Consider the following 13,283-nt stretch of genomic DNA (forward strand, 5'->3'; position numbering starts at 1 on the left):
TGAGGTCTTGTGGATCTACCACTATCAGAGCTCATAACATAGTTTTATAGTTACTGTTTATTCGTCAAAGTTTACTCAAGTACACCACAGGTGTTACCACCACTGGATTCCCACCCTAGCTTGGCAACACTTGGCTTATCTAATAAGTAATTTATTAGGCCCTGTGAAAAGCTTTCACCTCTTCTGCCCAGAAAAACAGCACAAAATGCAGTGACTGTCTGCTGCCTAGCCCTCCAGGTTGGAAGTGATGGAAACAAGAATCTCTGTTCTCTCTGGAGCTTATACTTTAGTAATATGATCTATGTGACCTTAACATTTTGTCTGCCGATGTAGGCATGTGCTTAATAAATGGTAGCTTCAGTTACGGCATGTAGGATCTTTAGTTGCAGCATATGAGCTCTTAGTTGTGGCGTGCGGGATCTAGTTCCCTGACCAGGTCTCGAACCCGGGCCCCCCTGCATTAGGAGTGTGCCTTGCTGCAACTAAAGATCCCGCGTGCCGCAAGGAAGATCCCGCACGCCACAACTATGACCCGACGCAGCCAAGTAAATAAATAAATATATTTTAAAATTAGTAGCGGGCTTCCCTGGTGGCGCAGTGGTTAAGAATCCGCCTGCCAATGCAGGAGACATGGGTTTGAGCCCTGGTCCGGGAAGATCCCACATGCCGTGGAGCAACTAAGCCCGTGTGCCACAACTACTGAAGCCCACGTGCCTAGAGCCCGTGCCCTGCAACAAGAGAAGCCACTGCAATGAGAAGCCTGTGCACCCCAATGAAGAGTAGCCCCCGCTTGCTGCAACTAAAGAAAGACTGCATGCAGCAACTACCCAACGCAGCCAAAAATAAATAAATAATTTTTTAAAAAAAGATCCTGCATGCTCCAACTAACAGCCTAAATAAATAAATAAATAAATAAATAAATATTTTTTTAAAAATCGAGGGAGCTGCAAATTTATAGCCTGGAGATCTAAACAGATAATGAAAATGGTTGCCATATATCGAAGTGTAGTGATTTGAAGGGCTCTACAGTGTTCAGGAATTAATTCACCAAACATGTAGTGAACAGCTACTTTGAGCCAGGCTGGGTAGCTAGATACTCTCAAGAGCTGTGTAAGACTTTACCAGATCTCCAAGCCGACAAGCTAACAGGGTGTCCTGACAGCTGGCAGAAACACCTGGTCAGAGACAGAGGACCTTATTGTCACAGCCCAGCAAGCAGCCTGAGCTTCACACTCCCTCTGCCCGCTCACCTCCCCAGTCCCACAGGGGCAGCGCAGGCGGCTGCTGCATGCACAGTGAGGTTGTGTCACAGCTGAGGGACCCTAAACTTTGGAAACGTCAGTTTTTTATGATGAACTGCAGGCCAGCACGGTGCTCAGAGAGGGCATAACCCGCCTTTTACACTGGAGGGAGACAACATCTCAGTCTTCCAAAGCTGTTCCCTATACAAACATCGTCAAAAAATACTCGTATTAGTCGTATGAGTATTAGAGAATACGTATTAGTCGACACAGTGGGAGGGAAATGACTTTAAGGAACCAGCTCAGGCAGCTGTGGGAGTAGCCAAAGACCCAGGGCAGAGCTGATGTTGCAGCTGAGTCAGAACGCGTCTGAGGCAGAATTCCCTCTTCCTTGGGGACCTCAGTCTTTTCATTCTTAAGCCCTTCAACTGATTGGGTGAGGCCCACCCACATTATGGAGAGTCATCCGCTTTGCTCAAAGTCTGCTGATTTAACTGCTGTCACATCTGAAAAACACCTTCACACCAACAACATGACTGGTGTTTGGAAAAAAAACTGGGTACCATTGTCCAGCTGACAATTACATTAACCATCACAATGGTCCAGAACAGAAGCGAGAGACTCATGGAGAATTGTCTCTCAACATGTACTTAAAGTTTAAAACTCACTAATTACACTGGTGTCTTTAGACACCTCCCCGCCAATTTATCTTGAAAATTTAAGACAAACTTTAATGATGTGAACCGGTTAAGAACTTCATTCCTCGTTCTCTTGCTGAGCGTCACTCAGGCTGGGTGCCAGCTTTGGCGCGTCTCGGGCCGCCCTCGACGTGTTCAGGGCAGGAGCACAGGGCAGGACAGGACCACGAGGTGTGCGGGGCCACGCGGGTGGCCTGGGCTCTAGCCGGGACCGGGGGGAACCGCGGTGGGGGGGTCCAGACAGCCAGCGCTGCCCGGACGCGCTTCCAGGGCTCACAGGCTAGTGCGGCGGCCACCGGAGCTATTCACAGCAACCAGCACCACCCGCCAGTGATCTGCCTTCCGGATGATTTCATCAGGATCTAGGAGACGTTGGCTTCCCCCCAGTTCCTGTCCCACGCACCGCACGCCAGGACCGCCTCCGCGGGGCCCCTCGGCTCTAGCTCCCTCCCCGGGGCGGCCCCGCCCCTCTCCGCTCAGGCCCCCCCACCCTCCAGGCTCGGCCCCGCCCACAGGGCTCGCCCCGCCCCCGCCCCGCCCCGCCCCGCCCCCTCGCGGAGCACTGTGGGAGCGGCTTCCTTGGATCCGCGCGTGGCAACGTCCCGGCCGCGCAGCTCTCAGCCGAGTCCCGGAAAGGCCGCGCCAAACCCGCAGCCCTCGCGGTCTCCCTGCTCCCGTCGCCGCGAGGTAGGAGAGGGCCCGGGGCGGCGCGGGTGCCCGCCGCCCTCTGGGTGGGCCGTGGGAGGGGGCGCGGGGGCTCTGCCCCTCCCCCGCCGCCGGCCCGTGCGGCCCCGCCCGCAGCCCGCGCGCGGCCCTCGAGCCCCTGACCCAGCGTTCGTGACTGGAAGCTCGGAAATCCCCGGGAAGGCTCGGCGGGTGAGGGAGGCAGGAGCTCGGGCCCCGTCTCGCGGAGGTGGGCATTCCTGGGCCGGAGTCAGTCCGCTCCACTGGGCGGCCGGGCTGTCCGGTGCGGCCCCCGGGGGGGCGGGAGGCCGCCGGTGGGGACGGGGGCGGGGCCCCGGGGAAGCGGGGTGGGGGGCGCTTCCCGCGCTCAGTCCAGACGGCGCTAGCCCGGGAGCTGCCTTGGCAACAGAACCCGGGAAACCCGGTCCGTGGCGGACCTCCGCCGCCTTAGCTGTTCTCTGGGTGCTTCACCTTTCCCCACCGCACCCTACCCTCCGCGTCGGTCAGCCCGAGTCTCTCTCAGATCTGAACTTTTTTGGTTTGGGGACAGCCCAGCAGAAAGGACCTTCAGTTGTAAAAGTTGCTTGTTGTTCTGAGAGACGTGTAAGCTAAATTGACTTAAATGGGACTTGTAATTAGGTGGTTCCTGTTGAGCACAGTGGTCCTCACAGTGTGGTCCCCGGAGCAGCAGCAGGAGCAACGCTTGGGAACTTGTTAGAAATCCACATTCCAAGGGGTGGAGGGGGGTGATGGCGACTCCCACCTGAGACTTGGTGAATCCGAAACCGGTATGGGGGAGTGGCAGTCTGATTTTAACAAGCCCTTGGGTTTCTTCCGTTTTTTCAAAATTACTTTGCCTATCAGTTTAGCATAGATTTGTTTGTTGTTGTTTTGGCCGCTCGGCATGGCACGTGGGATCCTATTTCCTGGACCAGGGATGGAACCCAGGTACCCTGCAGTGGAAGCGTGGAGTCCCAACCACTGGACCGCCAGGGAAGTCCCAGCCGTTGGGTTTCTGACACACGCTGATCTCTGAGAACCACTGGTGTCCCATTACCTGACCTAAAGCTTTTAAGTTAAAATATTTTGTATGTCTTCTACCACTGACAATATTTGGGGGGGTTATTTTGGAATGAACATTTCTATATGATTGACATTTGCTCTCATGGTGAATTTTCATCTCCATAAAGTAATGAGAACTTAACTCAAAACACCTAAATCTAAGAGCTAAAGCCATAAAACTCTTAGAAGAAAACAGGTGTAAATCTTCTTGACCTTGGATTAGGCAGTGTTTTTTTTTTGTTTTTTGTTTTTTTTTTGCGGTACGCGGGCCTCTCACCGCTGCGGCCCCTCCCGCTGCGGAGCACAGGCTCCGGACGCGCAGGCTCAGCGGCCATGGCTCACGGGGCCCAGCCGCTCCGCGGCACGTGGGATCCTCCCGGACTGCGGCACGAACCCGCGTCCCCCACATCGGCAGGCAGACTCTCAACCACTGCGCCACCAGGGAAGCCCGAGGCAGTGGTTTTTTAGCTGTAAGACCCAAAGCACAACCAACCAAAGGAAAATATATGTGTGCATCATCAAAATGAAAAGGACACTGTCAAGAGGTGGGAAGAGTGCACAGAATGGGAGAAAATAGTTGCTAGTCATTTATCTGATAAGGTCTAGTATCAGGAACATATAAGGGATTCTTTTTTCTTTTTTGGCTCTGCCAAGCACTGAGTCCTAACCGCTGGACCGCCAGAGAATTCCTCAGGGTTCCGTTTTCTCAACATCCTCACCAGTGCTTATCTCTAGTCTTTATTTTTCAGGCTGCTCCACACGGCTCATGGCATCTTAATTCCCTGACCAAGGAATCAAACCAGGACCCTCTGCAGTGAGAGCATGGAGTCCTAACCACTGGACTGCCAAGGAATGACCATCTCTAGTCTTATTTATTTATTTAGGCTGCGTTGGGTCTTTTTTTTTTTAATTTTTGGCTGTGTTGGGTATCCGTTGCTGCGCCTGGGCTTTCTCTAGTTGCGGAGAGCGGCGGCTACTCTTCATTGCAGTGCATGGGCTCTAGGCACATGGGCTTCAGTAGTTGTGGCTCGTGGGCTCTAGAGCGCAGGCTCAGTAGTTGTGGCGCACGGGCTTAGTTGCTCTGGGGCACGTGGGATCTTCCCGGACTAGGGATTGAACCCGTGTCCCTTGCATTGGCAGGCGGATTTTTAACCACTGCACCACCAGGGAAGTCCCAATCTTTTTTATAATAACCATTCTAACTAGTGTGAGCTGAAATCTCTTTTGATTTCATTTCCCTGATGATTAGTGATGTTGAGCATCTTTTCATGTACGTATTGGCCATCTGTATGTCTTATTTGGAAAAATGTCTACTTAGGTCCTCTGCCCTTTTTTTTTTTTAAGTAATTTTTTTTGACCTCTTTCTTTTTTTTTTTTTTTTTTTTTTCCCGGTACGCCGGCCTCTCACTGCTGTGGCCTCTCCCGTTGCGGAGCGCAGGCTCCGGACGCGCAGGCCCAGCGGCCATGGCCCACGAGCCCAGCCGCTCCGCGTCATGTGGGATCCTCCCGGACCGGGGCACGAACCCGAGTCCCCTGCATTGGCAGGCGGATTCTTAACCACTGCGCCACCAGGGAGGTCCCCTCTGCCCATTTTTTAATCGAGTTTTTGTTGTTGTTGTTGAGTTGCATGAGTTCTTTATATATTTTGGATATTAATCCCTCATCAGATATATGATTTGCAGATACTCAGTAGATTGCCTTTTCATTTTGTTGATGGTTTCATTTTCTGTGCAGAAACTTTTAAGTTTGGTATAGTCCCACTTATCTATTTTTAGTTTTGTTGCTATTGCTTTTGGTGTTAGATCCAAAAAAAAATATCACCAAGACCGATGTCAAGGCACTTACTATCTATGTTTACTTCTAGGAGTTTTATGGTTTCAGGTCATTAATCCATTTTGAGTTGATTTTTGTTTATGGTGTAAGGTAGGGGCCCAGATTTATTTTTTGCATGTGGCCGTCCAGTTTTCCCAGCACCATTTATTGAAGAGACTGTCCTTTCCTCACTGTATATTCTTGGCTCCTTCGTCATAGATCAGTTGACCGTATATGCAGGGGTGTTTTGGCGTCTCTGTTCTGTTCCATTGACCTTTGTGTCTGTTTTGATACCTAGTTTTAAGAATTTGACATGAAAAAAAGTTTAAGCCATAAACACATGTAGAGATAAATTTGACCAGAAAGGTTGTTAAATAGGTATACTTTATTTCAATTAACAATTATTTCTTATTCGAAGAATACATTTACAGCAGTGATTTTTCATAGGTATAAATGATGCAGAATGTACACCTGGCCCCAGAGACAGATGAAGATGATCTTTATTCTGGTTATAATGACTACAATCCAACCTATGATACCGAGGTAAAAAAAAAATTTTTTTTTTTTTTTTTTACATTGGTCTTTGCTAACCAGCTGGTTCATGAAAATTTTGGATTTGAGGGTTCTGCTTTATCATGCTTTTAGATTAAGTAAGTTGATTAAAAGCCTAGAAAAGTGCTATTACTGAAGACTGTACTAACTTCTACCAATAGTAATAATTGCAGCATAAAGATGTGAAAAAGTTTATGGAAAAGAATTAGGATCAATTATATACTTGTATTCTCCTGTACTAATTATCTGAATATGTAAGTTAGAAGACTTAGATCACTTGAAGTACCTAAAATCAGTTTTTTTAATGCTCTAAATTTGAAATGTCGTGTAGTTATTTTTCTTCTTTGAATTAAATTATACAAGTATTTTATAGAAAAATTAGAGAATAGAAATAAATATAAAGAAAAATTAAAATCATAGAAACTGTCTATGAAACCACCCAGAAATAAACCACCCAGAGATAAACATTAACTAACTTACAGTGCTTAACGCTAAATGTTTCCCTACGCACATATGTATGTGTATATGTATACTGTATCTCTGTATGTTTTTGGATAAAATGGTATCATACTGTGTGTACTGTTTCGTAACCTGCTTTTTCCCTTTTATGAATATTCGCTTTTGTCAACAAACCTATATCTGCTTAATATTTAGTAGTATAGTAATTACAGGATGAAATTGTTACTAAGACAAATACTTGAATATTTTAAATCTGTTTACATTATTGTGAGAGTTATAGTTTCCAAACTGTAAAAGACAAAAACCAAACAAAACTCTTTTTAAAGTTATCTTTAATTAGCTTGTGAAGAAAAGTTAGGATGAAGTATGTGGGCATTAATTTACTTGCTAGTATTTAAGAATCAAATATTAGCATTTAGAGGACTTTAAACTGATTTAGGAAATCTCATTCTAGAGTGTTTCATATGGCTTTCAGTCATTTTTGAATTGTTTTTTCCTCTGGAGAAAAATGTTTGCCTGTGAATTTGAGACCTAGAGAGAAAGCAAGAAAAGAAAATAGAAATCATTCACTTACTCTATATGAAATAAAAATCTAGGAGATACTGTTCATCATAGAAAATTTGAAAAATACATAAGATTGGAGAAAAAAATAAAATGACATGAATACTATTACCTGAAGATCACCTGTATTAGATATATCACCCGACGTTTTGCTGTATTCCCTTGTCTTTTAATATATTCAGGTTCTTCCCTCCCTGTATACAAACACTTATACATACACGGATATGATTACATAGACTAGTTTTAAAAAATTTGTATTAAAGCATGGACATTTTCCTAAGCTAGGGTAAATTATGAAAACCATTGAATCTCCCCCTTTCTCCCAGTTGTAAAAGTTATATGTATAAAAAAAAATATGTGCTCATTGTTGAAAAACAAAATTACCCATAATACCAGCAGTCAGAAATGAGTACGGTTAACATTTTGTTGCTTTGTCTTTCCTTCATGCATACACATACAATTTTCTTTTAGCATGTTTGGAATTGAACTAATGTTTACTTTTCTGTTTGCTTATTTACATTCGGCTACATCATAAACAAAGTTTCCTGGTACTAAAAATTTAAATATAATTTTAATGGCTGCATAATACCGACTATATACAGTTGATTATTTTCTGACTGTAGGATAATTATAGTTTTCTGCCCCTATTAATAACAATAGCACAATGAGCAATTTTATGCATAAATAATTTTCTCTATTGTGATCAAACATTTCCTTGGGTAGAGTCCCACAAGTGGAATTAATATATCATCATGATCATTCTTAAAAACATCAGAGAAACTTCCTAACTCTTCAGGTCATCACAGCGTGGCTTCATTATTTAACTTGAGGCAAATATTCAGAATATAACACACAAAAATAAATCACACAGTAAAATAAAAAATTTGGTTTACCCATGGTTTTCTTTTGATTAATTGGTGTAAATTAATATATAACTGAATTACTTGAAACAGTTGCTAAGGTGTTCATAGATTATGCAAATTGTTAATCAAATCATGAACAAAGGAAAAAATGACAAAAGTTGTGTTGATTTGGTATTTGTAATTGGAGAATTTGTTGACAATTTTTAGTTTGTCATTGAGACTTCACTGAGCTGATTAATCAAATTTTACTAATAATTTAGGAATATTGGAAGGCTTTTCCTAAAAGATGTGCCAAGGTAGTATAATTATTTCAAAGGCAGCCCGTGGCTTTATACTTCGTGTGAAAGTTGCCTGGTTTCTATGGCTGAGACTTGTGTACTTCCTTCATTTTATGTAGTTGATATGGAAGGTTATGAAGATTATTTGAAGTAAAATTAAAGAAGAATCCTTGTACATAATCACATTTAAAGTACATTGTATTAGCATCCTGGTTATACAGACATTTTACTTTGTCTCCAAGGTTTTAAAAAGCTAATTGATATCGACTCCATTTTTTTGTGTATTGTTTGTGTTTGTTTTTTAATAATCAGCAAGTATGTTTCTGTGGGAAGTAGATTGCAGTAAATCAGAGGTGAGTGTGAGAACTGAGCACAGATGTATGGAGGGCTGGAGCCGAACTTGTGCTGCTGGAGGGACAGGGGACAAAGGCTACTTAGACTGGCAGTTGAAGAGGCTTGGTGCTTTTGAGAGAGGCTACAATGGCATTTTGTCCAGGAAACTCAGAAGCACTGGTATCTTGCACTTGACTAATGTTACCTTCCTCAGGTTCCTCAGGGAGAATGTGAGCATAGGTCAGGAATCAGCAAAGCACAGTAACGTTTTATTTCAACGGAGGCTTTGGTTCCAAGTGGCATCACAGGTTGGACCCACTGGAGCCTAGGCTGGCTCTAGTCTGAATCTCAGACTTTACCTCTCCCGTGAGATGAAAAGCCATTTTCACTTGGGCAAGCAGAGATGAAACCAGAGCAAGTGTTTGCCCCATTTCTGGGAGAGGATACAGCCTTTTCTGTCCTAAGGTCTTCTCAGGTAAGGCTCCTAGCCATGGTCCGGAATACGGAAGAAGAGAGGGGAGGGAGAGAGGGAAAAAGGATGGGGGTGATTCTCTGTTCCTACTTCTCCAGCTGCTTGGAAAAGAGAAACAGAAGAAAGGCCGTATCCTTGCAGACTTGATCTTTTAACCACGTGTGTTGATAGCACCCATTTAAACAGTAGCCAGTGAAATGGCCTTAAACTTGACTGACATTGTCAGTACTCCTCTCCCTAAGGGGGGAAGGGGCTTTGGCATTTTGTACAGTGTAAAGGGGGATTTGAGGACAGGAGTCCTTGAGCCCTACCTGGATGTCAGGAGATGGAGGAAGATGGATTATAGAGGATCGTGAACACCAAACAGTCGAGGTTAAACATTTTTAAAAATTGTCACTTCATGTTGAATGTTAAATTTGCCTTTTCGTTTTAGGAATTGGAGAATGACACAGCTTTTCAGCAAGCTGTGAAAACTAGTCACGGCAGAAGACCTCCAGTAAGTGAATTTTTTTTATTGTGGTAAAAAACACATACTTTACCATCTTAACGGTTCTTAAAGGTACACGTTGGTAGTGTTAGATTAATTCCCATTGTTGTGAAACAGATCCCTGGAACTCTCTGTCTTCCCAAACTGAAACTCTGTCCCCATTAAACAACAACCCCCATCTCCCTCCGCCAGCCCCTGGCCCCCACCGTTCTACTGTCTTTATGAGTTTGACTATTCTAGGTACCACATATAAGTGGAATCATACAGTTTTTGTCCTTTTGTGACTGGCTTATTTCATGTAGCATAATGTCCTCAAGGTTCATCCACGGTATAGCCTGTGTCAGGGTCTCCTCCCTTTTTAAGGCTGAATAACATTCCATTGTATGGATGGACCACATTTTGTTCCATGGACACTTGGGTTGCTTCCACCTCTTGGCTGTTGTGAATAGTGCTGCTATGAACATGAGTGTGCAAATATCTTGAGACCCTGTTTTCAATTCTTTGGATATATACCCAGAAGTAGGATTGCTGGATCATATGGTAGTTCTATGTTTAATTGTTGGGGGAACCTCCATACTGTTTTCCATAGTGGTTAACGCCATCTTACAATCCCACCAACAGTGCACAAGGGTTCCAGTTTCTCTACAGCTTCACTAACACTTGTTATTTACTATTTTTTTGATAGTAGCAATTTTAATGGGTATGAGGTGATTCTTATTGTGGTTTTGATTTGCATTTCTCTGATAATTAGTGATGTTGACTGTCTTTTCATATGCTCTTTGGCCATTTGTATATCATCTTTGAAGAAATGTCTGTTCAAGTATTTTGCCCGTTTTTTAACTGGGTTATTTGATTTTTTTTTGTTGTTGAGTTGTAGGAATTCTTTATTGGGTATATGCTTTGCAGATATTTTCTCCCGTTCTATAGGTTGCTTTTTTAAAAATTCTGTTGATCGGGTTCTTTGATGCACAAAAGTTTTTATATTTGATGTAGTCCCATTGGTCTGTTTTTGCTTTTGTTGCCTGTGCTTTTTGGTGTCATAGCTGAGAAATCATTACTAAGTCCAATGCCATGAAATTTTCCCCTATGTTTTTTTTCTAGGAGTTTTATAGTTTTAGGTCTTTTTACGTTTGGGCCTTTAATCCATTTTGAGTTCATTTTTGTTTTTTTTTTTTTTGCGGTACGCGGGCCTCTCACTGTTGTGGCCTCTCCCGTTGCAGAGCACAGGCTCTGGACGCGCAGGCTCAGCGGCCATGGCTCACGGGCCTAGCCGCTCCGCGGCATGTGGGATCTTCCCGGACCGGGGCACGAACCCGTGTTCCCTGCATCGGCAGGTGGACTCTCAACTGCTGTGCCACCAGGGAAGCCCTGAGTTCATTTTTGTATGTGATACAAGATTAAGGGTCTGATTTCATTCTTTTGTGTGGATATCCAGTTTTCCCAGCACCATTTGGGAGAGACTGACCTTTCCACATTGTATGGTCTTGGCACCCTTGTTGAAGATCATTTGACCTTTTTTAAAAAAATTAATTAATTAATTAAAAAATTGTTTTATTTTATTTTTATTTATTTATTTTTTTGGCTGCGTTGGGTCTTCGTTGCTGCACGCGGGCTTTCTCTAGTTGCGGCAAGCGGGCGCTACTCTTCCTTGCGGTGCGCGGGCTTCTCATTGCGGTGGCTTCTCTTGTTGCAGTGCACGGGCTCTAGGTGTGCGGGCTTCAGTAGTTGTGGCATGTGGGCTCAGTAGTTGTGGCTCATGCACTGTAGAGTGCAGGCTCAGTAGTTGTGGTGCACGGGCTTAGTTGCTCCGTGGCATGTGGGATCTTCCCGGACCAGGGCTCGAACCCATGTCCCCTGCATTGGCAGGCAGATTCTTAACCACTGTGCCACCGGGGAAGCCCCTGTCCTCACTTCTGACACCAGTTGCAAAACCACCTTCAGCGTCGGTCCTTTTCTGAAAGGACTCGCAGAACTTGCTGAAAGCTGGTATGCTTACGGTTTATTACAGGGGAAGGATACAGGTTAAATCTGCCCAGAGAAGAGAGACACAGGGCACAGTCTGGGAGGGTCCAAACGTGGGGCTTCTGGTCATCCTTTCCCTGTGGAGCCCTGGGTGGCATTAACCTCGCAGCCACTCTGAGTGGTGACGGTACTTGGGAGGATTGCCAGCAAGGAAGCCCTCCCACCACTGGTGTCCAGAGTTTTCATGGAGGTCCGTTACGTACTGTCCTCATGGCTGCCCGTTAGTCTCCAGCCCCTCCTGGAGGTTCAGGCTCATAAGTCTGAAGTTCAGACTGTCTGGTGGCCAAAGCCCCCAGGCAAACAGGGGTGTGTCAGACAGGACATTCCAGGGGCCTGCAGATCTCCTCCCAGTAGCAAAGGGCAAAGCCAGACCTCTCTTTGGGTGAAGTCAATTCTTGACTACACATTCCACAAGCTATATTTTAATTTTAAGTTTACTTTCATTATGGAAAGAAAATTGTAGGTTAAGTTCTTGCACTTGGCTAATGACAAGGCCGTGAGCTTTTTGAGGAGGCAGACTGTCATATTGTTCTTCCTTTGCCTGCTGTGGGTCCTCCACAGATCTTTATCACATGACTTAGTAAATAAGCAAACATTGTCTTTAGGTTAGTGATTCTGGGAATCAGACAGGTGGTAATGTCTCCAGGCTGGCCCTTCATCATATTTAGAAATGACTTCAGAGATCCTCACGTGATGATGAGGAAAACAAGCCAGGGGAGGCGAGGTCTTGCACTCACCTGTAACCAGGACAGAGCTCAGGTCTCCAGCTGCCTTGAATGATATTTTCATCACACCCTACTTAATGTATTAAATGGGAAAAATTTGTGCAACTGTTATATGAAAGGGACTGGGCTCACTTAAGAGGGATAAAATTCCAGCTAGCTCCAGAGGAACTTAAGGAGGAGAATAAAATGGACAGAAATAGAAATTACAAGGCATAATGTACTATGTGTTGTAAAGAGAGTATAAATTGCTATGGGACCACAAAGATAAGTTCTTTATCGCTAGTTGGGACAATGAGAAGAGGCTGCTTAGAAGATAGATTTACAGTTGGATAATTAAGGCTGTGCACAGTTCAGATTGCCTTGAGATCTGTGAGGAAAGGCACTGTGGGGGAGGGTGCAAGGGGAGGAAAGAAAGCGGTAACGTAGGATCCAGTCCGCTTAAGAGATCAGTCCAGCGCCAAAAGTAAAAACCAGGGGAACAGATCTAGTCATTAGTGAGGAGTTAAAAAGAAAAATGGTCTCTTTCCTTCAATTTGTTCTCACAGAAAAATATTGCTGAGACCCACATCCTTCCTTTTCATGTTTTTCCAAGACCTGTTATCTGTCAATTAGGTCAAGTTTGTTAATGGTTTTGTTCAAATTTTCTATATTTTTACTGATTTTTTTTGTGTGTGGAGGGGAACTACAGTTCTATTAATGAGAAAAATGGTCAAATCTTACACTGTGATTGTGGTTTTCTTTCTTTTTTTTAGGTTTTTGATTTATGTATTTGGAGTAAAGACATTTAGAATTGTTATATTTTTGTGTTAAATTGACCCTTTTATTGTTACAAAATGTCCTGTCTCTAGTAATGCTGTTTGTCTGTTTTGTCAAATATTAGTATATTGCTAGAGCTACTCAAGCTCTCTTTTGTCTAGTGTTGTTTTTTTTTTTTTTGCGGTACGCGGGCCTCTCACCGCCGCGGCCTCTCCCGCTGCGGAGCACAGGCTCCGGACGCGCAGGCTCAGCGGCCATGGCTCATGGGCCCAGCCGCT

The 13,283-nt window shown here is 44.6% G+C and overlaps 1 protein-coding gene across 2 annotated transcripts in view; it reads left to right on the forward strand.

The window, feature by feature from the left end:
- The first annotated feature begins 2,508 nt into the window (after positions 1-2,508).
- The window catches only part of IFT88 (intraflagellar transport 88), a 74,798-nt gene continuing 64,023 nt past the window's right edge, over positions 2,509-13,283 (forward strand). For both annotated transcript variants that reach the window (XM_060079913.1, XM_060079914.1), the window contains exons 1-3: positions 2,509-2,626; positions 5,945-6,040; positions 9,449-9,511. In XM_060079913.1, the coding sequence (XP_059935896.1) occupies positions 5,951-6,040; positions 9,449-9,511 (153 nt within the window). In that variant the 5' untranslated portion in view covers positions 2,509-2,626; positions 5,945-5,950. The remainder of the gene's footprint in view (positions 2,627-5,944; positions 6,041-9,448; positions 9,512-13,283) is intronic.

This window comes from Mesoplodon densirostris, chromosome 17 (assembly GCF_025265405.1).
Source record: "Mesoplodon densirostris isolate mMesDen1 chromosome 17, mMesDen1 primary haplotype, whole genome shotgun sequence".
Lineage (NCBI taxonomy): Eukaryota > Metazoa > Chordata > Mammalia > Artiodactyla > Ziphiidae > Mesoplodon > Mesoplodon densirostris.